The sequence below is a fragment of the Rattus rattus genome, chromosome 10 (assembly GCF_011064425.1).
Source record: "Rattus rattus isolate New Zealand chromosome 10, Rrattus_CSIRO_v1, whole genome shotgun sequence".
In the NCBI taxonomy this organism is placed as follows: Eukaryota; Metazoa; Chordata; class Mammalia; order Rodentia; family Muridae; genus Rattus; species Rattus rattus.
Window position 1 is genome coordinate 92,955,635 of NC_046163.1, and position 25,755 is coordinate 92,981,389.

Below are 25,755 nucleotides of genomic sequence, written 5' to 3' on the forward strand. Positions count from 1 at the left end.
AAAAAAGATGTTTGCTTATACTCTTGAAAGTTACCTATTTCAAATAATGCCACATTGCCAAAAGGTAAATGTCTACCAGTGGATACCTTATTGGATAAAATGAACTTAACTAATATAGTGAGGTATAATGAAACCACAGTAAATAATCTGGGTGGCATTTAAATTCATTTAAACCGACTTCTATTGTGTGCTGTCAAGTGAGAAATGCAAGTATTGATACATAAAAGAGGATGCTACTTATTGTCTTATAATAAATGAGAATATGAACACACAAAATAAGATCAAAATAGAAGAAATGGACATAAAGAAGAAACAAAAAGATGGAGTGGAGGTAAAGGGACAGGGAGATTTCTCTGATTAGACATGTTGAATGATTAATATTTTGATTTCTTTATTCTTATAGATTAAGGAGCACAAGAGAGATTAATAAAGATATTAGTCTGACATCATAATGTGGTGACAGCAGGCATCAAGGTTAGACATGGCTAATGAGGTTTAATGCTAGTGACCACACAGCAAGTAAAGAATCAGACCTACTTCATGGGACCATTTTATAAATATTGGGCAGTTTCCACAAATGTCCGTATGATGGAACCAAAATGTGAAGATAGATTTTTATTTTATTTAATCTTTACTGGTAGTGAAGAACCTAGATCAGTAAGAAGGGAATACTGTCCTGGAATATGGAGAAATTGTCTCCTAGACTGGGTTCACAAATAGGATAAAAGTGAAGAATGAGAAAATTAAATATTTGTTCTTTCTTTCATGCAACTCCCAGGCTGCACTGTTGTATATTGCCCTCCCCACAAGTAACAGATAGCTTGGGATCTGAGACCAAAATTACTGTTTCCTCTTCCAAAGAAAATTTGTACAACAGAAAAACAAACAAGATATCTCCCTCAGTAAAATACTTGCTGCATAAACTTAACGACCTGACTCTGGACAGCATCAGGACTGGGGAGGCTGAGACAGACTGGGCTGGAGCTCAATGGACAACTTATCAATTGGACAACCTTTGAGTTTAATTAGGAGTCTGTCTCAAAAATTAAGGTGGAATAATCCAGGGATGCTCTTAAGGTTGGCTTTTGGCTTACATGTGTTTAAGCACACATATGCTCACCCAAATGGTGACTCTCCTTCAGCAGGTGTTTGCCCACCTAAGTTAATAATGAGCACTTAGGTATCACTGTCACAGTCTGAGAGTTTCAGTGTGTATATTGTTCTTGAGGCAATATGTATAGCACATAAGGTTCCTGTACCTTCCTCATTAAAACGGAGAGAATGCATATTCTTAACAGAGGTTCTGAGTGCTATCTCCACAGTGAAATGCAAATCATGTAATATCAGATTAGTAGCTGCTTTTTAATAATAGCCGTTTCTGCTACATAGTCAGCTCAGAGACTGGGGATATGGCTCAGGCACTGGGGACACAGCTCAGAGGCAAATATATGTTGACAAACTGAAAATGTAACATTAAATACCCATTAACCACAGAAAAAACCCCGTATAACTATTTGTGCCTGTAATTGGAGCATTGTAGAGGGCAGAGTCAGGGGTAGAAATTGGGGGCCCTTCTAATCACCAGTTTATTTATTTTTTTGATATGTGAATTATTTAGTGGATATGTTAATTACATTTCAAATGTTATTCCCTTTCCCGGTTTCATGGACTTAAGCCCCATGCCATCCCCCTCCCCCTTCTTTTATAGGGGTGTTCCCCTCCACAAACACTCCCCTTTCCAGTCCCCCCTCATGCCTCTTCATTTGTGGGTCCAGCCTTGGCAGGACCGAGGGCTTCTCCTTCTATTGGTGCCCAACAAGGCCACCATCTACTACATATGCAGCTGGAGCCATGGGTCAGTCCATGTATAGTCTTTTGGAAGTGCTTTATTCCCTGGGAGCTCTGGTTGCTTGGCATTGTTGTTCTTATGGGGTTGCAAGCCCCTTCAGCTCTTTCAATCCTTTCTCTAATTCCCCCAACGGGAATCCTGTTCTCAGGTCAATGGTTTGCTGCTAGCATTCGCCTGTTAATTGACATGATGTGGCTGTGCCTTTCAGGAAACAGCTGTATCTGGTTCCTGTCAGCATGCACTTCTCACCTTCATCAATCTTATCTAGTTTTGGTGGCTGTATATACATGGGCTGTAGAGCCATGGGGGCAGGTTCTAAATGGCCGTTCCTTCAGTCTTTGCTCCAAACTTTGTCTCCACATCCCCTCCTTTGAATATTTTTGTTCCCTCATTTAAGGAGGAGTGAAGCATCAACACTTTGGTCATCCTTCTTCTTGAACTTCATGTGGTCTGTGGACTGTATCTTGGGTAATTCGAACTTTTGGGCTAATATCCACTTATCAGTGAGGGCAAACCATGTGTGTTACTCTGTGACTGGGTTACCTCACTCAGGATGATATTTTCTAGTTCCATCCATTTGCCTATTAATGTCATGAAGTCCTTTTTGATAGCTGAGTAGTACTCCATTGTTATAGATATACCAGGGTTTCTGTATCGATTTCTCTGTTGAAGGGCATCTGGCTTCTTTCCAGCTTCTGCCTATTGTAAATAAGGCTGCTATGAACATAGTGGAGCAAGTGTCTTTGTTGTATGTTGTGGCATCTTTTGGGTATATGCCCTGGAGTGGTATAGCTGGGTCCTCAGGTAGTACTATGTCCAAATTTCTGAGGAACCTCAAGACTGATTTCCAGATTTGTTGTACCAGATTGCAATCCCACCAACAATGGAGGAGTGTTATTTCTCCACATCCCCACCAGCATCTGCTGTCAACAGAGTTTTTGATCTTAGCCATTCTGACTGGTGTGAGGTGGAATCTCAGATTTTTTGATTTGTATTTCCCTGATGACTAAGGATGTTGAGCATTTCTTTAGGTATTTCTTAGCCATTCAATATTCCTCAGGTGAGAATTCTTTGTTTAGCTCTGAACCCCATTTTTAATAGGGTTATTTGGCTCTCTGGAGTCTAACTTCTTTAATTCTTTGTAAATTTGGTATTAGCCCTCTGTCAGATGTAGGACTGACAAAGATCTTTCCCCAGTCTGTGCCATTTTGTCCTAATGACAGTGTCCTTTGCCTCAAAGAATCATTACAGTTTTACAAGGTCCCATTTGTGGATTGTGGATCTTAGAGCATAAGCCATTGGTGTTTTGTTCAGGAAATTTTCCTCAGTGTCCATGAGATGGAGACTCTTCTCCACATATTCTTTTATTAGTTTGAGTGTTTTACATGGAAGTCTTTGATCCACTTAGACTTGAGCTTTGTACAGGGTGATAAAAATGAATTGTTTTTGCATTCTTCTACATGCTGACTGCCCATTGAACCAGCACCATTTGTTGAAAATGCTATCATTTTTCCACTGGATGGTTTTAGCTCCTTTGTCAAAGATCAAGTGACCATAGGTGTTTGGGTATAGGATTGCCATACAGGTGAAGGCAGGTACAAGATAGAATGAGGCCTGTTATTGGATGAGAATGAAGGATGGGAGGGAAAAAAGTTTGAGGAAAGAAGAGGAAACTGGACTGGAAAGAGACAGGAGACTGGAAGAGATGAGGAGAAGCTGTGGAGAGAACATGGAAGTGACATTATGATTCTGCTCTGTGTATTTACAGGTTATTATGAATATTTTTAAGTGATAGATGTGTATAGGGCCTTGTATGATTAGGTGGGTCATAATATCTTATCAATTGGATTATAGGTTATTGGGTTGTGTGTTCTGTCACATAGCAATTTACGTTTAAGACAGTGTGTGGCAGCTAGAGACACTAAGCTACCACGGAATTGGGATGTGTGTTTCTGGCTAAAGGTTTATCTATCTTGCTGGTTTTTTCAAGGAACCAGTTCCTAGTTTTGTTGATTCTGTGTATAGTCCTTTTTGTTTCTTCTTGGTGATTTCAGTCTTTGATTATTTCTTGCCTTCTACTCCTCTTAAGTGTTTGTTTTTGTTCTAGAGTTTTCAAGTGTGCTGTCAAGCTGCTAATGTATGATCTCTGTTGTTTCTTTTTGGAGGAACTCATAGCTATGAGCTTTCCTCTTAGCACTGCTTTCATTGTATCCCATAAGTTTGATATGTTGTGTGTTCATTTTTATTAAACTCTAGAAAGTCTTTATTTTCTTTTTTCATTTCTTCCTTGACCAAGTTATCACTGAGTAGAGCATTTTTCAACTTCCGTGTATATGTGGGCTTTCTGCCATTTTGTTGTTATTGAACACAAGCCTTGATTTGTGGTGATCTGATAGGATGCCTGGATGCATGGGATTATTTCTATCCTCTTGTATCTGTTGAGGCCTGTTTTGTGACTGATTATATGGTCAATTTTGGAAAAGGTACTGTGAGATACTGAGAAAAAGGTATATTCTTTTCTTTTAGGATGAAATGTTCTATAAATATCTGTTAAGTCCATTTGGTTTATTACCTTCTGTTAGTTTCTCTATGTGACTGTTTAACTTCTGTTTCCATGATCTGTTCATTGATGAGAGTGGGGCATTGAAATCTCTTTATTATTGTTTGAGGTGCAATATGTGCTTTGAGCTTTATTAAGGTTTCTTTTATGAATGTAGATTCCATTGCATTTGGATCATAGATATTCAGGATTAAGAGTTCATCTTGGCAGATTTTTCTTTTTACCAATATGAAGTGTCCTTCCTTATCTTTTTGATAATTTTTTTTGAACGTCAATTTTATTCAATATTAGAAAGGCTACTCCAACTTATTTCTTGGGACTATTTGCTTGGAAAGTTGTTTTCCAGGCTTTTACTCTGAGATAGTATCTGTCTTTATCTCTGAGATGTGTTTCCTTTATGCAGCAAAGTACTGGGTCCTCTTCATATATCTAGTCTGTTAGTCTATGTCTTTTTATTGGGTATTTGAGTCCATTGATGTTAAGAGATATGAAGGAATAGTGACTGTTGTGTACTGTTATTTAATGTTGTTAGATGTGAAATTATGTTTGTGTTTCTCCCTTCTTTGGTTTTGTTGCTTGGAGATTATTTTCTTGCATTTTCTAGGGTGTAATTCTGATAGGTCTGTCTTTCTATGTTACTTGACCAGCTTATTTACAATTTTAAGATTGATCCTTTCACACCTTTTGGAGTTTTTTTCCTCTTTGCATACTAGTGTTACATGCTCACAAACATTTGTATGCATATACCATTTATATACCACATACACACAAATCTTTATACATATACACACAAAACATAATTCAAAAGACTATTCAAAGACACTTTGAGTGACATTGTTTCTTGGTCTCCTTGTATATCTTTCCTAAACCGCTTCCTCCTGGGTTTTATTTCTGTTATCAATGGCTTCCCAATCAATTTTCCACAGCAAGTTTTAAAAAATTTGTGTACTGCACCAGTCTTCTCTCAAAACATTTTTCTTTAGGATAAGAATAGATTTATTCATTTTGTGATTTTTGGTATTCAACTGAGTAAATATTAGAATAAAATTCATGTGAATTAACTTTAGCATAAATGATTGGAGGAATAATGGATGAATACTCAACCCATAAAAGTAAACAAGGAAACAAGTAAATGATAATGAACAAATACATGATTTATTGAAAGAATCACAAAATAATCTGAAGTGTCAGGAGATAGGTCTATTGGTATTACTTGCCAGTGTAAAGATTAGAATTCTATCTGTAGAAACTGATAAGAATAGCCAGCATACTGGGTTAAATTAGGCAAGACAAACACTGGAGCTTGTGGCCACTTAGTCCAGCTGAATTAGTGATCACCAAGCCAAATACAAAGGTTGTTTCTTTGTTCAAAAACAAAGATAGGTAGAACCAAAATAATACTCAAGGTTCTCCACTCGTTTCTACATGCAGACACACACCCACCCACACCCACACACACACACACACACACACACACACACACACACACACAAACACACAGCCCACAATGAATAAGTAACTTTCAAAAAAGTTAATTTAATTTAAATATTTAATTCATTTTTATTTATGAGTTTCTTGGAAACAAAACATATTTATTCACTGTGTGAACTTTGGTGCTAAGCAGAATCAACTTTAGAATGTAGTTTGCATTAATTATGTCACATAATTGAATAATGTATTAATAACTGAGCACATAAAATATCTCAAGAGGAAAATAAATAAGAAAGTTGACAAATTAATGTATAAGAAATTAATAAAGATTTGAGAAATTTGTGGGTTAATACAGAGAAGAAGAACAAAAGAACTGTAAGTCCAATGCATGAAAATTTCTCAAACTCAGGAATCCATACTTCATTCCTCTTCTCCAGTGTTTTTGGACTAACAGGCCATACTAAATGATATGTGAAATGAATTTTTATAAGTGGCAGTTAAAATTCATGGTCATTTGAAGGTGACAGTACTTTAATTTCAAGGTAATGTCACAGCTTTATGACAATAATTTTGTTCAGTGCAACAATTTAGCAGAAGACTATGTCATCTGCTACTAGTCTAGAGAGACCACTTCTACACATGTAGAAAAGATCCACTGTGAGCTTTATCTTGAGAATCCCAAAGCCCTATGTGATCCACATTTTGGGTAAAAGAATGATGCATAAAAAAGCTGCTTCTTCAAGCTCATGGGTGGCTAGTTCTGAGCTCTTTAGAAACCCCTTCATTATGGAAATCAACCTGTCCCTCTAAAATATAAGACACAATACAATTTGCAATGATATAAAAAAGAAACAACAGCATTAGTATTATTCCAAGTTATTAAGATGCAAGTTAGCCACAATGCATACATCACACATGAGTAAACCTCCACTAGGAAAGCATCTTTAAAGTTCTCCCAGGATGAGCCCCTAAGACACTGGTCATGAATTCAGGGAAAGTTGATATAGTGAAGAAAGTGAGGCAGAATAGAAAGTCAGGAGAAAGATAAAAAGACATGAGTCTGGCAAAGAGCCCCTCACCTTGACGTCTGGTTGATTCTTGGAGTACACTGGAGAACTGCTCAAGGACTTTCTCTCTTCCTGCTCAGAAGCTGCAATTTTCTAAGTCTCTAACAAGAATTGATTATTGCAATGCTAGTGCCTCCTGATAGTAGTTTTTTATATTATTATTTTCAGATTATATTTTTCTCCACAAAACATAGCCATCCTAAAATTTTCTTATCAAAAGAGAGAATAGTAGATTGGGTCTCTTAAAGCCCTTTTAGATGTACCTGAGGTCTACCGAATAATCTATATGACCAACAGTAAGAAACTCAGTAGTTACTCTGCCAATGAAAATCATACTCACATCTGGATATGTCTCCCTTTTCTGAATAGGTCTCTCTTTCTAAATAACCATGCTTGAAGTTGCTATTAAAATAGGATTACTAAGAGCCAAAGAGATGGCTCAGTGGGTAAAAACAGTTGTTTTCAACTTTATTCCTGAGATATACAAGGTGAAAAGAGAAATTTGCCTCCTGAAAGTTGTTCTCTGGCCTCTATTCCCATGGAAACACTCACATATTTACAAGTAAAATGAATGTGATGGAAAAAGTGCCCTTCAGCCCTGACAGAGACAGTCACAGTGGAACAAATAACTATTCTTTGTAGTAAGAATGTCGAAAAATTAAGGTCTCTTCACTCTGACTCCTACTTCACTCAAAGCAGGAATAGTTTCCAGCTCTGACAATGAAAGTTCTAAACTTCTAACCATGGTTAACCATGTTTGAAAGTCATCAGTGTGAAGATATGAAAATTGTCCATTCAGTAAGATGCTCAGAATATTGTTTATACTTACTATAATCTTTGATTTATATATTTGTGCCTAGCATAGTTATTTTCTGTGAATCAAAATCAAGAATCATTCTCAAAATACTTCTGTTTAGTTTCTTGTGAAAAGCTGGCTTATTTTTGATGCCTATCGTCAACTAAATAGGTTAACATATAAGAAACCTCAGAGACTTGGTCTCAGAACATTATCAAAGGGAGCTGACATTCTTGTCTCAAAGGTGAAAGAAAAGAGGCAAAGTTCTATCCTTTCACTATCAACAGGCTAAGGAGAGCCATTCCTCAGAACCGTGATTATGACACTGGAATAAAGTCTACTTGATCATGATTGAAGATCATTTTGATGTTTTCTTGGATTTAGTTTGCAAAAATTTTATTGAGTATTTTGGCATTGATATTCATAAGTAAAATTGGTCTGAAGTTCTCTTTCTTTCTTGAATCTTTGTGTGGTTTAGGTATAAGTGTAATTGTAGTTCATAAACAGACTTGGTTATTGCTCCATCTGTATCTATTTTTTGCAATAGTCTGGACAGTATTGGTATTAAATCTTCTATGGAAGTTTAATAGAATTCTGCACTAAACCTATGTGGTCCTAGGCCTATTTTAATGACTGCTTCTATTTCCTCTCCCATGTTCATGAATTGCCAGGATCAATATAGTGAAAACAGCTATCATGCTGAATGTAATCTACAGATTCAATACAATCCCAGTCAAAATTCCAACTCAATTCTACACAGAGTTAGAAAGAGCAATTTACAAATTCATTTGTAATATCAAAAGAAAATCAGGGGGTTGGGGATTTAGCTCAGTGGTAGAGCGCTTGCCTAGTAAACGCAAGGCCCTGGGTTCGGTCCCCAGCTCCAAAAAAAAAAAAAAGAAAAAAAAAAAAAAAAAGAAAAGAAAAGAAAATCAGGATACTGAATAGTATTGTCAACAATAAAAGAAGTTCTGGGTAAAACACTATACCTTACCTCAAGCTGAGCAATTGTGATAAAAACTGCATGGTATTGGTACAGAGACAGTCAGGTAGATCAATGGAATAGAACTGAGGACCCAGAAATGAACCCACACTCCTATGGTTACTTGATCTTTGACAAATGAGCTAAAACCATCTAGTGGAAAAGACATCATTTTCAACTAATGTTGCTTGTTAAACTGTAGGTCAATAGGTAGAGGAATAAAAACCAACCCATTCTTATCTCCTTGTGCAAAGCTCAATTCCAAGTGGATTAAATACCTCCACATTAAAGCAGATTCTCTGAAACTAGTTGAAGAGAAAGTGGGAAATATCCTAGAACACATGGGCTCAGGGAAAAAAAAATTCCTGAAGAAGTTACCAAAGGCTCATGTTCTAAGATCAACAATCAACAAATGGGACCTCATATAATTGCAGTTCTTTTCTAATGCAAAGTACACTGTCAATAGCACAAACAGCCACCAACAAATTGGGAAAAATTCTTTACAAATTCCACATATGATAGAGGGCTAATATCAAATATATGCAAAGAACTCAAGAAGTTGGACTCCAGAGAATCAAATAACATTATTAAAAATGGAGTACAGAGCTAAACAAAGAATTCTGAATTGAGGAATACTAAATGGCTGAGAAGCACCTAAAGAAATAGTCAACATCCTTTCATTAGGGAAATACAAATTAAAATATCGCTGATATTCCATCTCACAGTAGTCACAATGGCTAAAATAAAAAAAAAAATGGGTGAGAGCAGATGCTGACAAGGATGTGGAGAAAAAGGAGCACTCCTCCGTTTTTGGTGGGATTGTAATGTTGTACAACCTTGTGGAAACCTGTCTGACGGTTTCTCAAAAAGCTGAACATAGTACCACCTGTAGACCCAGGCATACCACTCCTGGGCATATACCCAAAAGATGCTCCAACCTATAACAAGGACTCATGCTCCACTATGTTCATAGCAGCCTTATTTATAATAATCTGAAGCTAGAAAGGACACAGCTATCCTTCAACACAGGAATGGATACAGAAAATATGGTACATTTGCACAATGGTGTGCTACTCAGCTATTAAAAACAATGATTTCATGACATTCTTAGGCAAACAGATGAAGTTAGAAAATATCACCCTGAGTTGGTAACCCAATCACAAAAGAACACACATGGTATGCAATCACTGATAAGTGGATATTAGCCTAAAATCTCAGAATACCCAAGAAACAATTCACAAACCACATGAAGCTCAAGAAAAAGGAAAACCAAAATGTGGATACTTCAGTCCTTCTTAGAAGGGGGAACAAAATGCTCATGGGAGGAAATACAGAGACAAAGTGTGGACCAGAGACTTAACCCACCTAGAGATTTATTTCATAAACAGACACCAAACCCAGACAGCATTGTGGATGGGAAGAAGTGCTTACTGAAATGAGTCTTATATTGCCTGATATATCTGTTTCCTGAGAGGCTCTGCCAGAGCCTGACAAATACAGAGGTAGATGCTCACAGCCAACCATTGGATTGAGAATGGAGTGCCCTATGGAGGAGTTAGAGAATGGACCGACAGAACTGAAGGACCATGCAACCCATAGGGAAAACAATTAACAACCAGCCAGACCCCCCAGAATTCCCATGGCCTAAACAATAAACCAACGAGTTCACATTGGAAGAACCCATGACTCCAGTTGCATATGGAGGAGAGGATGGCCTTGTAGGACATCAATGGGAGGAGAGGCCCTTGGTTCTAGGAAGGCTCAATGCCCCAGTTTTAGGAAATGCCAGGGTGGGATACAGGAGAGTGTGAGTGTGTGTGGGAGCACCCTCATAGATGCAGGTGGAGGGAGGATGGGATGGGGGTATTCCAGAGGAGAAACTGGGAAATGGGATAACATTTAATATGTACATAAATTAAATACCCAATACAAAAATTAAACATTAAAAACTAGCCAATATAAAACATCATTCTGGCTTATTTATGATCATTTCCCCTATGTGTGTGTGTGTGTGTGTGTGTGTGTGTGTGTGTGTGTGTTTACACATGGCAGGCAGCATGTGCACATGTGTTTATTCTCGTATGGTGGCAACAGTCAGACAAGGTTTCATTCGTTAATAATTGCCCTTGATTTATGAGACATTCTTTCTGAATCTAGATTCGTTGATCATTTATATTGGTGAGTCAATGAGCTTCACGAATCTGCTTTTATCTTCCCTCCAGTGCAAAGATTACAAATTTATAAATTTACATTTCTTTCTATGTGAATGGTGGGGACCTCCACTCAGTTTCCATACTTAAATAGCACGACGTTTCAGACTGAGCCATCCCAGGCCTCAGTATCAAATTTTGTGCCTGTACTCGTAGTGCCTCATTATCACTGGGCTGGAGCATTGATCCAACACATTTGAATGCAGACAAGAAACAGCTTGCTTGTTTTAGGCCTTCTGTGACATCCAACACTTCATATAATGCAAGTACTTTAATTATAGATGGCTGTAATGCAATCCTGATTTTTTATTACTTTACTTAGTAGCATTATTATGGAAATACTCCCTCTCTTTCAAAGAGGCATGCTTTCCTCAGGTAAATATTTGTTAGATATTCCATATGCAGTCTCAATTCCAATGACAATTTTGGCAACAGTACTTTGTGTGTGAGGGCATATACAGACACATGCTTGCACCTGTGTGTGGATCCAAGAGAATAACCTTGAATATTGTTCCTTAAGAAACATACTACCCACCTAGCTTCTTTGAGATTAAGTCTTTTATTGTCCTAATAACATGTTGTTTGAGTTATATTTGTTGGTTCGTGATATATGGGGATTCACCTGATTCTTTCCCTCCAGTGCTGGAATTATACGAAGGTGACAGCAGACCCAGCATTTTACAGGTGTGTTAGAGATCAAAACTATATTCCCATGCTTCCAAAGCAAATATGTTAACGATAGTGCTCTCACCTTGGCACGTTAAGAACAGTTATTTTGCAACGATGAATAAGAAGCTTAATATTTTAAGAAAAACAAATCTGAGATCTTGACCTATCTTAATCTTGTGCCAGGCTTTGATAGAAGAATGGAAACTATATATTATTGTGTGTGTGTGTGTGTGTGAGTGTGTGTGTGTTGTGTAGTCACTGAAATGGGTGTTCTTTCATGACCACACATATACAGGAGTGTGTGTCTGCATGTGTGTATGTTTGTAATGCTTTGGCTGAATGCTGCTTGTATTCTAATGCTAATGTGGGCTCCCAAAACTGGTTCCCCACAGATGAAGAAGTCTGCCTAGTAGATGCTATCTAAATGACCCTCCATCCAGTTAGTTGTATTATTGAATAAAGATGCCAACAGCCAACAGCTGGGCAGAAGAAACATGTGGGGGTTCCTGGGCTTGGGGATATTAGGAAGGAGAACATGCAGAACAGGAGAAAGGAGATGCCTCAATAGGTTAGCTGAGCCATGAAAAAAATCACAAGGACTGCACAATTGTAGTTTAAAGCAGCCCAGATGGATCATAGAAAATAGTAATATAATAACAGCATTATTGATAGGAAGTAAATTCTAGCAGCATGGAGGATAGATACCTGACCAGTCACTGTGCTGCTTAACACATACTGTAAATACAAAGTCTGTGTGTAGGTCTTTCATCCAGGAACAAAAAAAAATGGGGTAGAAACACCAGGCTGGGATATTAAATATTTTTTGCTATATATGTTGGAAGGAGATTGCTTGGGGATGATGTCAGTAGAAAGATGTCAGTATGAAAATGCACTCCAAACACCATGACACAAATAACTAAGTTCTTCTTACTTTGCTTTCTAATACATTCATCCAACAGTAAGCATACTCAAAGAGTGAAGAAAAAGCAATGCTTTCGTGTATCTCTTTTTATATTCTCAATGACTTTCATTCACCCTATAGTGACAGGCATGAGTTTAGACAATGTGTAAATCAAGCCACTCCTCTAACTTCAGGAAGCAAAGTTAACAACCGAGAGCAAACTGTGTGGATAGAGTTCTTCCTTGCTGTCAAAGCTGGAATGAAAATCTATTGCCTCCATAATATTGCATAATTATGGCTAGAAATATTGGAGAGTCTTCATTCACAATTATCTACCTACTCCATTATGCATGCTTTGATGAGTTTTAATGAAAACAGAGGCTGTCACTGAGCAGAGAAAAATTACAGCATCATAACAGCCAGGGTGTAAGATTGGGAGACTTTAAAGGTAGGTTGGAGATGGATTAGGAACTATTTAAGAATGAAACACAAATTTTGGTTTAGAAATTTGCCTAAACATTTTTTACAAACTCCCTGTAATTCTTGTCTATTGCCCTATACATGTGAAATTGATATTAGCTCTATTGAGATAGGAAGGCTTTATACAAACAATCTTGCACATAAATATGCAATTTACTGAACAACAGAAAAAAAATGTGTAGCAGGGAAATGAATACATTTTAATAGATGGTGCAGTGTCTGTTAATATTAAATAATTCAAAGTGCAAACTGAATTTTAAGAAAAAATGTTTTTAAAGTGCAAAATCTGACTGTAATCTGAGTTTTATGGAAATGTAGTCAGAGATTCTTACTCTTGTGTTTCATTAAGATAAAATTTTCCCAGAAAGCTTCTCTCCAGATTCCTAGAATTCCTAGTGTAAATGGCTGTGAGAATGAGGGTTGAATCTACACTCAGAACATAACAGCAGATCACTGTTTCAAGTCTGCCTGGTTTATAGTTATTAGGATTTCATATGTGTAAGAGTTAATACCAACTGAAAAACTGACAGGCTTTTAGAGTCATCTAAGAATGTGCCTGATGGGTGACCTTTGGATTTCAGAAGCCAAAACTCTACCCTCAGAATATGCAAGTCCTTTACAATATCCTAGCTTAATATTTTTCGGGGTTGTCTATTCTTACTCTGTATCCCTCCCCGCCCCCCTCCTCTTCCCCCTCACCTCCCCATCCCTTTTCCACTCTCCCTCTTCCTCATGGCCTGGAGGAAGCCTAACATTTCAGTGATCTGGTTCAGTCACATAGCAAAACAAAATACTTTAAGAAGTTTGGTTAACTTTAAGCCATGAATTTCTTGTATTATTTTTCTTCCGTACCAGGTGAAAAACTTTTTAAAGTATATTGTTTATAATTTTGCTGGTAGAAGTAACAGAGATGATATTTGTAAGCACCAAAATGAAATTTTCTGAAATGTTTCAACTCGTAGTTGGCAGCCCTCCTACAGCTCCAGCGGACAGCTTTTACTCAATAGAAGGTATTTGTCTTATTTGCCTTTACTTATAACCAAAACACTTCTAGTTTAGAAAGCTTGGGCCAGGGGCAATTTGCGTGTGAATACCTTAGAAAGCTTAGCAAAAGGGTATTGAGTGAATTAGAATTTCCCAAGCTTAGAGTTCTGTATTTTTTACTAAGATCCCAGGTGTGAGTTTTGTTTTGAAAAGAATCAAGACACATTGAGAAGCTCAGTTATTCCTGCTCTATGGCAACTACAAAGTAGTTACCATATAGCAACTCTTCATTATAGGAAGTACTACAGAAATTAAAATAACTAGCACTTTTTCCGGCCAAAGTCTGGACCTTTACATTCGGTTGGAACAGTGTGGACCGTGCCTTGTCACCATTTCTTGCAGTGGTTCCATTGCACTGGGTCTACAGCATCTCATGGTCGTATTCCTGAGATTACTACCACAGGAACATCCATGTGGTAATTTCTTTTCATAGCCTTACTGTCTCTGACAGTATCTAACTAAACAGTGCTCTATAAATAAGTGTGTTATCTCACTACGGGGGGTGGGAGTGGGGGCTAAGGCACAAATACTGAGAATTGATAGGCTTGATTTGCTGCTCCAGTTCATGGTACATCTTGCATCTCAGAGGATCAGGGCTTGAAACAGACTGCATGGTTTTGTGTGTGTGTGTGTGTGTGTGTGTGTGTGTGTGTGTGTGTGTGTGTGTGTGTGTGTGTGTGTGCATGTGTGTGTGGGGTAACGTCTATATAGGTATATGCCAACTTATGACAATCAATCACATTGGGATATTGGTACAGCTAAAGATTTTACAACCTACGTCAATATTTGGCACTGTAGGCTTGTATTATAGAATAAATTAATGATCAAATGACTTTTTTTTAAACATTTAATATATTTGTGGAGAGAGCATATGTGCTCCACTGTGAATCTGTAGAAGTTATAAGAGAACATGTGGGAATTTTGTTTGAGTCAGTTTTCTTCTTCCATTATGTGGGGTCCAGGGATTAATCTCAGGTCATCAGGCTTGGTACCAAGTGCCTTCACCTGCTCAATCTGTGGGATCCTCGGATACCATTTGTAAACATATTTAATTGATTTATAAAAAAGTTATACACTCTCAGGATATTTCATAGAACATCCCTAGCTCTCTCTCCTCCTCTCCCCCTCTCTTCATGATGAAGTTGTTGATCATGATGATGTAGATTTCCAAGGGAATTACAATTCCCAGAAAAATAAGCCATGCCTACCCTGCAGAGCTGACTGACTTATTAAAATATCATACAAAAATGATTGACTACTTAAAAATATTGTGATTCTTTGGGCAACTTTGGCATCTTGAACAGTAGTTTATTGACAATTTCTCTACATAATCTAACACTCTTTTGATAAGCTGGCAAGTTCCCTTGAAGTATATTAAGAGAGACCCAAAGGCTGAGAAGTTCATCAAAAAGCATGTGAAGCTTAGGGCAGAGATGTTCCTAGTTTACTGAAATTCTCCAACTTAGTGTTTAACTAATGTTTAACTAGAATATAGCTTAAGGGTTCATGACTTTCTCAAGAATGAAACCCTGGACTAAAATAGAATGTCAATGGAAAGAGTCTGTCATTTTGGAGAAGTCCAGCATGCTGGGTCTAACATTTACAAAGACAGACCCAGAAGTGAGTGCACAGGCCCAATTTAAAGCACATTAAAGAAATTCAGGGGACAGGGTAGGTGACATCTATCTTAATCTTGGCTCTATCTCTTGGGACATGCCAGAACCATTGCTGGATCCTTGGAGGCTGGAAACTGTTACTGGCGAAGTCAGGAAACTGCTGCTGAATCATTGCCCCTGCCTCAGCCCAGGTGTTAGAGCAGGTTCTGAGGACTGGACTTCCCTGGACTTGCCCAGTTCTTAGAAACAGAGATTTAGTCCTACTTCCCAGAACCGTCTACTGGAAACCTATCACGGAGTCTCAATAAAAACATATGTTGATTTAAAACCACCACAATAAAATCTTCATGAAACCATTAGCATAATAGAACATGGACTTTGTAACCTAATCTATATGTTCAGGCCACAGTCATACTCTATAATAAACTATTGCTTAATGCTTTTGAGATAAAAGCTGTATTTTTTTTTAATGTCCTCACTAGCTGACCCAATGTACATGATTATCTGTGGTCCTCACTGCTTTTTGATGTGTAGTCATTTCATTCCTATTTTACTGATGAACCACTGAAGCTCAAGATGGTAGGACTCACCCAAATACATACTCCATAGAACCATATATAAATAGTGTTCCCATTTGTGAACCAGGACTTTTCACTGACATTCATTCCTTGGTTTTTGTGTTTGTTTTGAAACACTTCCTTTTTTCTCCAATGTTGAGTTTTAATAGAGAACTTACCTTTGGCAATCCTTATAGAAGACACTTGATAATTCATTATTATTTCAGCGAATAGTGCTATGACCACTAACATCCCTCTTCTCTTTGTTTTGAAAATATCTAAGCTAGTTCCTGTTATTTTTCAAAATACCATTCTTCCCTCATGAAGCAAGTCCTGCAACTTTTTATATACTCAGGTGTGCCTCTCCAAAAATTCCCTTTCATCTCATATCACCAGTCATCCAGGTTAAGCATGCTTAGAAAACATGGCTCTTACCAGTAATATTGCAGTACAACTGCAGTGGTCCCAGTGGCCCGCTGCCATCAGAGTCAACAAAGAAAAACCCAGATGTGTTGTTCCCTCTGTGTCTGTACACCTCACAGGATTGCTCATAGATGGCTGGAAAGACAAAAAGGGAAATTTTACTTGATTCTTACTATCCCTCTGCAGGAGTCAGTAGTTCATACTTAAGAACACTACTCATATTTCTTTCTTTTTTTCTTTTCCTGTACAACCCCAAAAGGCTTTATAGGTCAACATTCCAGTACTTTGCAGAAGTATACTCTTTCAGTTTCGTTTCTGATGCTGTGAAAAAGTACCCTGACAGGAAAGCAACTTTAATGAGAAAAAGCTTAATTTAGTTCACAATACTAGATCACAGTCCAACACTGTAGAGAAATCACAGTTGGAGGAAATCTAGGCAGCTAATCACATCACATCCACAGCCAAGGGCACTAAGAAACAAATGCACATTTGCCTTATTGATGGATTGCTTACACTCTGCTGGGAAACTATTCTGGTTTTGTTTTCTATCACTTGAACACAAGCTAGGGTCATTTTTGAAAATGGAACTTCAATGGTAAAAATGTCCCCAACAGACTAGAGTTTAAAGAAGGGTCTAGAGAAGTTTCTTTATTAATGATTGATGTGGAAGAGTCTAGCTCTCTCCAGGCAATGCCACTCTTTGAATATTGTCCTATCTGGCATTAGAAAGGAAGCCGCTGATCAAGCTATGAGAGTAAGCCAGTAAGTACACCTATTAAGACTATCCCTACAAACATGTCCTCAGTGCAACCCAATACTGACAGTCCCTCAGTGAGACTCTCTTCTAAGGTGACACTAGGTTGTGTTAAGTTGAAAGTTAAAGCTATCACATGTCCTTAATTTACTACAATTCATTCATTCAGTCATTCGTTTTTAAAAATTCCATCTCAGGAATACATTTACCTTAAACTTCTTCCTTGTTTTTTTGTTCGTTTGTTTTGTTTTGTTTTTGATTTGCATTCTCTCTCTCTCTATCCCCACAGTATATTAAGATAGAATCATCAAAATATTGGTTAAACTGAAGAACCTCTAAGATCCATGGATGTGTGCCATGTGACACTGTATCATGGCATCTTTCAAATGGCACCAGGGTTCAATACTTATTTGAGTAGTGAATTTAAAATGTACATATGTTGTTATACCTATTAAACAGTACAATATGAGAATATCATCTTAAAGGATATGTGTGAGTGTGTGTGTGTGTGTGTGTGTGTGTGTGTGTGTGTATGAGAGAGAGAGAGAGAGAGACAGAGAGAGAGAGAGAGACAGAGAGCTACAGAGAGAAACAGGGAGAGAAGGCCAACAGTTAACTTCAAAGATTGTTTCTTACTAGTCACAACGTTGTTCTCTCCTTGCTATGTAACTAGGCTGGCTGGCCAATGGACTTTAAGGAACTATACTTATCTATACATCCTCCGCATGAGAATTACAAGGATGCAGAACCTACCTAGCTTGCATATGGTCTGAGATCATACTCAGGTCCTCGCACTTGCAAAGCAAGCAGTTTACCAACTGAGATATCTTGTAGCAAAGAGAGACACTCTCTTAAATTTATATATCCCAAGCTTAGGAAAGTAACTTATATAATACTAGTTCCAGGTTCAATCTATCTTTGTCTAAGAACTGCTTTCTTATTTGCAGATGTATGCCATCAAATATGGTTTTCACAAAAGGACAGAGTCATGGGAAAGACCATCAGTCTGTGTCCCCATGTTTTTAACCCTGAGCAGACACAAAGATCTTTGTGTGCTCATACAGGAGTAGAAACAGTTCATAGGTGTCACACATTTTGGAGTTTTAACAGAGCAGTAGACTTGATAAATATTAACCTCAATAAACCAACACTAGCAGATTTGAAAGAATGCAAAGGAGCTGGCTTAAAAGACAAATTAACCATGCCCCTTAGAGGTATTATATGTTTGACAGCTGTGTCATGTGTGCCTCGGTGGGTAGCAGAAAGGAAAGAGGCTATGTTCTGACCTGTGAACACCTGAATGATTGTAGTCTAATACTCCCTAAAAACAAAACAACTACAAGGAAAAAAAAAACCCAAGCCTGAGACAACTAGTAGATCAGGGCCAGGGATTTCAGACAGAGATACAGCCTGAGATGACCACTAGTTCATCACTGTGCAGATACGTACTAGCTTCCAGATCAGGGAGTGAGCCAGAGATCAGAATAACCTGCCTGGGGCCATGCAACCCACTAGAGCAAATTTGAAATTACTCCACGTGGGAAAATAGACCCTGGTGGGTGTGAGCCGGAAAGGACAACCAGTCCCATACCATAGGGCATGGACAAGGAGCTAGCCCGTCCAGCATGGCATCTTGCAGGCCTGGGTTGGAAAACCATGCAAGAGATGGCAATGATGCACTGGCAGAGCATAACAGTCCTGACACTACTCCTGAGATGATCTCAGGTACTCAAAGTCCCTAGGTGTCACTAAGAGCAGAAAGTTAGTGGTGAAGAAATAGAAGAAAAGGAGAGACTAAAGGATATGCGTACAATGAAGAGAGGCAGAACTGGAGACCCAAATATAGCAAGGAACAGCCTGATATGAGTAGCTCATAATGACACCTGGGACTGTGGTGAGGTCCTGAAATGCACTGCCACCAGGAACCACTCCTCAGTGGTTAGTGGCCCGGAAGCAGTAGGAGTTTGTCACTAACTAAGGCTGGAGAGGATAACAGTTCCAAACCACTAGGCATGAATAGGGAGCTAGCCTGTGATGACTATCAATCTGGAAACTAGCAGTCCTGGGAGGACCTTACCACCCAAGTAACTGGCTTGTATGGCCCAAGGCCTGGCTTTACCAACAAAGATATCCCTAATCTGGGCTGCTGCCTAGAGACATGTTGATGACTGAGAGCTGTGCAAAATTGTTCCCACCCCTTGCCTGGGCACTTTGAGAGCTAGACCTGGGGACTTGAGAGTAGAAGATGACTCTGCCTCTAGCCTGCTGCAGTGTTTAGGAGAGCAGGGTCCTGTGTATCACATTTTGCTGGCCTTCTTTGTAGGAGTTGCTGAGGTGCTGCCCCTGAGCATTAGAGAATGGGAAATCTTGCCCTGCCATTCATCTCCCGTGAGGTATTATATAAGGATGAGATACCCTCCTGCACTTTTGCCCCTAAACACCTGCAGCAGTTGGGTGACTTAGTCCTCAGGTCATGAAAGCAAAGAGTTGCTGCTGACCCTCACCAGCAGCAGCACTTGGGAGAGCAAGCCCTTTACATCAATTGGGCAGCCTAGTAGAGTTGACCATGATGGTGGTGGGGGCACAGGCAAGTCAGTCCTAGAGCATGAGAATAAGACATCTGTCACTACCAGTTGTGTGCTCTGTAGTGGCAGTGGCAGAGACAGAAACAAGAACCTTACAAATATGTCCTTAGGCCAAGCCAATACTCACAGTCCCTCAGTGAGACTCTCTTCTAAGGTGTCACTAGGTTGTGTCAAGTTGAGAGTTAAAGCTAAGTATGAAGAGATAGGTTCTGTCGCATGGTGAATGAAAGAACAAACTACTGTATATTGTGTTCTGCCCCCCCCCACATTTATTGTGGCAAACAAAGAATCACACAATTGTAGTCAATGCAAACACACCCACATACCACATACTAAATATAACTTGTAAATATTTCTCAAAGATCACAAAGCTTAGAAATGAACTGGGTAAATTTTTACAGTTGTGCTTGAGCATAGTGCCTGTTGTAGTTTGGGAAAGTGATTTTGTCCTTTCTCAGTACCCCTAATAAAATTTCCAAGATGGACACTTGCAGCTATGCAGGTACTCAGGTTTGTCTTAGTTAATTTTCCTGTTGCTGTGACAAAATGCCTGACCAAACAACTTAAAGGAGAAAAGACTGTGTCTGGCATGCAGTTCAAGTGAACACTGGCCACAGTGGTGAAGACAAGGCTGCCAGGATACATACCAAAATTATTATTAAAAGACATTGGCCACCTTCTTTGCAGTTACTGCATTGCGCCCTGACAGAGAAGCCACTGACCTCCTTAGGAGAGATCCTGATGGAAAAGTCCTACACAGGAGATCTTAGAATCCTCTACTGCATTCCACAAGGGTGAGCACAGCTTCACAATCATTGAAGATGGGCTGCTGATCTACTTCTGTGTTTTCAGAGGTATGGTTTTTCTAAAACTTGCATCTTCAACTCCACTGACAGAACCAGATGCCATCTGGGTTTTCTATATGTTTAGGATAATAGCACTAGACAGCCACAGCATCCAGGTACTAAGGCAGGCAGCAGGTGGTGATGGGGCTAAAGCTGCTTTATGTTTGGCAATTCTTCTGTTTTAACCTCTTTACTATTCTGTGACCAGAAGCCTCTGGCTTCTGGTGATTTGATTCCAACTGATGGCAGCAGGGAATTTAAGAAAACGTCTAGTTTTTCTCTGGCTCAAAAGCCTCTGGCTGTCAGTATGGGAGAATAGGAGTCCATTAACTATTTTTGAGCCAAAGAGAAAAGAGAAAAAAGGAGGGGGAGGGAATTCAAACACACATGTGAACACACACACACACACACACACACACACACACACACACACACACACAATTTCCCTAGGCCCAAACAGCTGTTTCAGTAATTCACAAGTGTTCATGCATACTTATGTATACAAACACATATACCTATACACAGACGTATGTAGATGCATAAAGACAGACATATGCTTATATACTTATGGTGGATGGAGCAGAGCACCCCAAAAGCCACACTTTATTTCTTCTCTCTCACAGTTTATATTTTCTTAAACAAAAGTTCTTCATAAAATTATGACAGATACAATGTTACACATAAAGGGAGTTACAGAAGAATGGTCATAGTAAGTTCAAAGTAGTTTTTCACTCTTTACGTGTATTATAAGTTCACAGCAACAGCTTCACATGCCTCGCTTTATCATAGTTCACACCTGTGGCTTCAGCCTTGGATGAATGAATAAATTTTAATCACAAATTTGTACTTCCTTATCAAAGTGAAATAAGTCTGTGATATGGGATGATTTAAAGAGCTCTATTTGAACCTTTTTCTTTTCCTATAGAGGGCTTGAGATTACTTATATCAATTTAAGAGTTCTATAAAATCATTATCAGGAAATATGAAATCTTCAATTCATCTACACAGCATTCCTACATAAGAATATGTCTTCATGTTGATGTGCAGAAAATTTGCCCAGTAGGGTAAGCTGACCTTCAGAAATCATTGGAATATATAACAGTGATAGAAAAAAAAAAGGCATAGCAGCAGCAAGAAACCTGGGATGACGTCTTAGAGTTCAGCTATCACAACTGTGTATAATAGTTGCCTTTCCTGGAAGGCTTCAGTCAGGATAATTTTGTAATGTGAATTTGTTGTCTCTTAGATTGTTTTCTTCCCCTCCAACTAACTCTCTCTCTCTCTCTCTCTCTCTCTCTCTCTCTCTCTCTCTCTCTCTCTCTCTGTGTGTGTGTATGTGTGTGTGTGTGTGTGTGTGTGTGTGTGTGTGTGTGTGTGTGTTTTAATTCCTATCTTGGAACACTTAGAACAAAAGGAATTTTGAAGGAAAAGATTTATTTCACCTTGAGCATTTTGTAGTCCAAGATCTAGGGAGGATAAGGCAGAATTTCAGGCAGGAGCCTGAATAAATTTTTAACCACAAATTTGTTCTAAGCCTACTTATCAAATTAAAAATAGTCTGTGATATGGGATGATATTGTAGCATATGTCCATGTGATGACTCGACTTACTTCTTGGTAGGGAAGAACCTTTCCTGAGCAAGGGATAAAGGACTGTAGAGAATTGCAAAAGCAAGCTAAACACTAGCAAGGATGGCATAGTCTCTCTCTCTCTCTGCCTCCTGCCTGTGGGTGAGTTTCCCACCATTGCAGACTGCACCTGAAACAGCATAAACCCTTTGTCTCTAAGTTTGTTTTCATCAGAATAGTTTATCTCGACAGTAAACATAAGGAAAAGAAAGTAGAAGAGAATTCTAATAAGCATCGATCTTTGAGATTCAAACATTTATAATCAAGTATAGATGGGGAAAAGAGTGTATGTGATTCTAATGTTGTTACTATTTCATTGCAATAAGTATGATCTTCAGAAATACGTACACTATCTCTTTTGTTATGAACCATTTTACCCCTTTTTAGCATTTCTTTTGTAAAATGTTCTTCCTGAATTCATGCTGAATACTGAATGCCAACAATGAAAATTTCTTTGGCACCTTATTAAGGAGAGTTGTATACTGCAGTATTTCATTGCTTTACCTAAAGCCTGTGTTGTCTTGTATGCACTGGAAGAAATGAAAAGAAATGGCAAACAAATGGATTAATTTGCTTCGTGAATTAAAATTTTCCATTGCTCTAACTGCAGGAGGAATTCTTTTATTAGTGAATAATTTAAATAAAATTCACAACTGCTTACTTTTATTAAAAACATTCCATTTACCTTTCCACAAGTTAGAGAAACGTTATTTTAGAATGAACAAAACTATTACTGAATCACACCAATATAGGAAGGGAAGCACTCAGTAGACCCTTGTATGTGAAGATGTTGCCTTGCAAGCATAAAGACTGAGAGGAAGCATGTACCAGAGAACCCCTCATTCCCAATTTCCAGCAGTACAATAGCAATGACTGTGTAGACATTAGATTAGGAACCACAGGAATCTTTCTATTGTTTTCATCCAGGAAAATACTGAGGACCCACATTAAGGACTATGATCTGCTTCCCTTTAGGCACCCCAGCAAATGCACAGCCAGAAAAGCTATCCCCTGGCCACTGATTGTCCAAGGTCAGAACATTTTTGGTTTTTTTTTTTTAGAAAGCTGCCACACATCACCCTTATCTCCACGTATAGTATAAAACTCCTTCTCCTAAGATATGTCCTCTCAGCTCAGACATAGCAGCTAAGAAAAACATTAAATGGACAACCTTAATACATTATTTTCTTCCCAAATATTTGCTTCCTGTAAGTTTACAGAAACAAGCACTCAAATCCTCTATAATAAGCCTCTTGAGACCTGAGACTGTAGGCCTGAATTACCACACCTGGCTCATCTAGGGAGGTTTGTGTAAAAACCATAGGATTACTAGCTATGAATTCATGTATGCTTGCAAGTGTTTACACATTTGCACATATGTATATGTAAATTTTTGCATGTATGTGGGTATTGTGTGCACACAGAAGTGTGCATGAACATATGGAGATGAGAGGGCAATCTCAGAAGTCATTACTACGATATTATCCTTTTTATTTTGTTTTTTTCTTTTTATTTTTATTGGGGGTGGTTGTTTGTCTCTTTGATTGTTTTTTGAGATGGAGTTTTCTTATTTTCCTGGGTCCAACAATTCATCCTAAATTGGCTGGCCATGTCCCTGACGATCCTCCTGTCTCCATTTCCCAAGCATTAAGTTTCAAAGGGCACACCAACATGTGACTTTTCACAAAGGTTCTGGGCACCAACATAGATCCTTATGCTGCAAGGCAAGCACTGTACCTACTGAGGGATCTCATGAGCCCAGTTTTGAGTTTTATAAGACTGTAAACCCGCTTTTTTAAAATCTTATTTCAAGTGTTAAATGTTTTATGAAAGGATGCTAAGGAATTATTCGAAATGTTTGTACTCAATTCAAGTTCAGCACACTGTGTTAAATCACAGTCAGCTCCTACCATTTTTATTCCTTGTCTATGTTTAAGTTTACCCAACACGCACAGAACAACTATTATGTGAAAATATTCCAGCCTAGAATATAGGTAGCTAGTATCTGCCCACTTGGATTTAAAGTTAATGTTCATCAAGTGTTCTGACCTACATCAGATGCATGGACCATTTTAGAGGTAGCTTAAACCACTTTAGTAACAATAAACGGGAAACTAGACTTTCTATTCTCAAAGAATGGAGTTATTAACAGATGTAATGTGATATGCTGTTTGGCTAGGGAACGGAGAAAGCTTATTTAGCAACTGACAAAGCTGGGTCTGCAGAAAGTGCTAGTTAGAGGGGTTGAAGCTGAGCTAGAAAAGAATTCACATCATGGGTGAACAAGCAACCAGAGCACACAGGGTATTTTCATGTCTTTTCTTGCATTTTAATAAAATGCCTGAACAAAAAGCAACTAGGCATAAAGGAGTTTCTTGGCATATCCTTCCAAGTTAAAGTCCATTTTATCAGAGAAGCTTAAATCTGTTGACCTCGTGCAGAGTCAAGAGCAGAGAGGAATGAGTACAAACTTGTAGCATGCTCACCTGCTTGAGCTCACATCCATTTCTCCACTTTTAAATGGTTCAGTACTCCTTGACTAGGAAATGTACTACCTAAACTGGACTGTGTCTTACCATATTAATCAGTTTAGCCAATCTCCCACAGACATTCCAACAGGGCAAACAAAATTAGGTAAGTCCACGCTAAAACTCTTTTCTCTATGGCCAGTTGGTTGTGTCAAATTGATAATTAAGGATAACCACCACGCTCAAGCGGAAGTGCAACTTGTGTAGATTTCTAAGTGGACTCCAGAATTGTGTGCAGAAATAGACCAGGACACATATTCCATTCTGGGCATGACCCATCAAATTCTCAACCTGAGATTCGCAAAATATTCTCCCTCTGCTGACTGTCTAGAGGTTCATTATTACCTATGGAAAAGATGGGATAAAGTATAAGGTAATGATGACAGAGTTTCTACAGGCCTTTCTGGAGCAGTATGATAACTGTGAGCTGTGAGCATAATTTGTAAGCTTGAATCATTCTAAGATTGCAAATTTATTATCTCCCCTCCCCTTATTTCCCTAGTATATCTAGGAAAGGATGGCATGGGTTTTTGATTTGCTATTATTTCTGTAAAGACAAAAAAGGTGAAAAAAAAAAGAGAGATTCATGTACTAAATTGCCGTTTAGTTTTCAGCTCACTTTTTCCAAAACACTTGTCCTTAAACTTTTTGCTCAATTGCTCAGAGACTAAACAGGGATACCACGTTTATCTATTTATGGATATCACTCAGGGAAATTAGGCCATGTACTGCAAAACCTGTGCTGTAAGCTGCACAGATTGTATGAGTTATATTTGAGAATCTGATACTGACTGTCTGACCACAAACTCCACGTTCTGTTCTCTAAAATC

The 25,755-nt window shown here is 38.4% G+C and overlaps 1 protein-coding gene and 1 pseudogene across 1 annotated transcript in view; one reads left to right on the plus strand and one right to left on the minus strand.

Moving 5' to 3' along the window:
- The window catches only part of LOC116911743 (contactin-associated protein like 5-3), an 820,968-nt gene that overhangs the window by 325,063 nt on the left and 470,150 nt on the right, over positions 1–25,755 (minus strand). The window contains exon 12 of the mRNA XM_032915729.1: positions 16,598–16,720. Coding sequence (XP_032771620.1) covers positions 16,598–16,720 — 123 coding nt within the window. The remainder of the gene's footprint in view (positions 1–16,597; positions 16,721–25,755) is intronic.
- On the plus strand, positions 18,540–18,658 carry LOC116911843 (annotated as a pseudogene).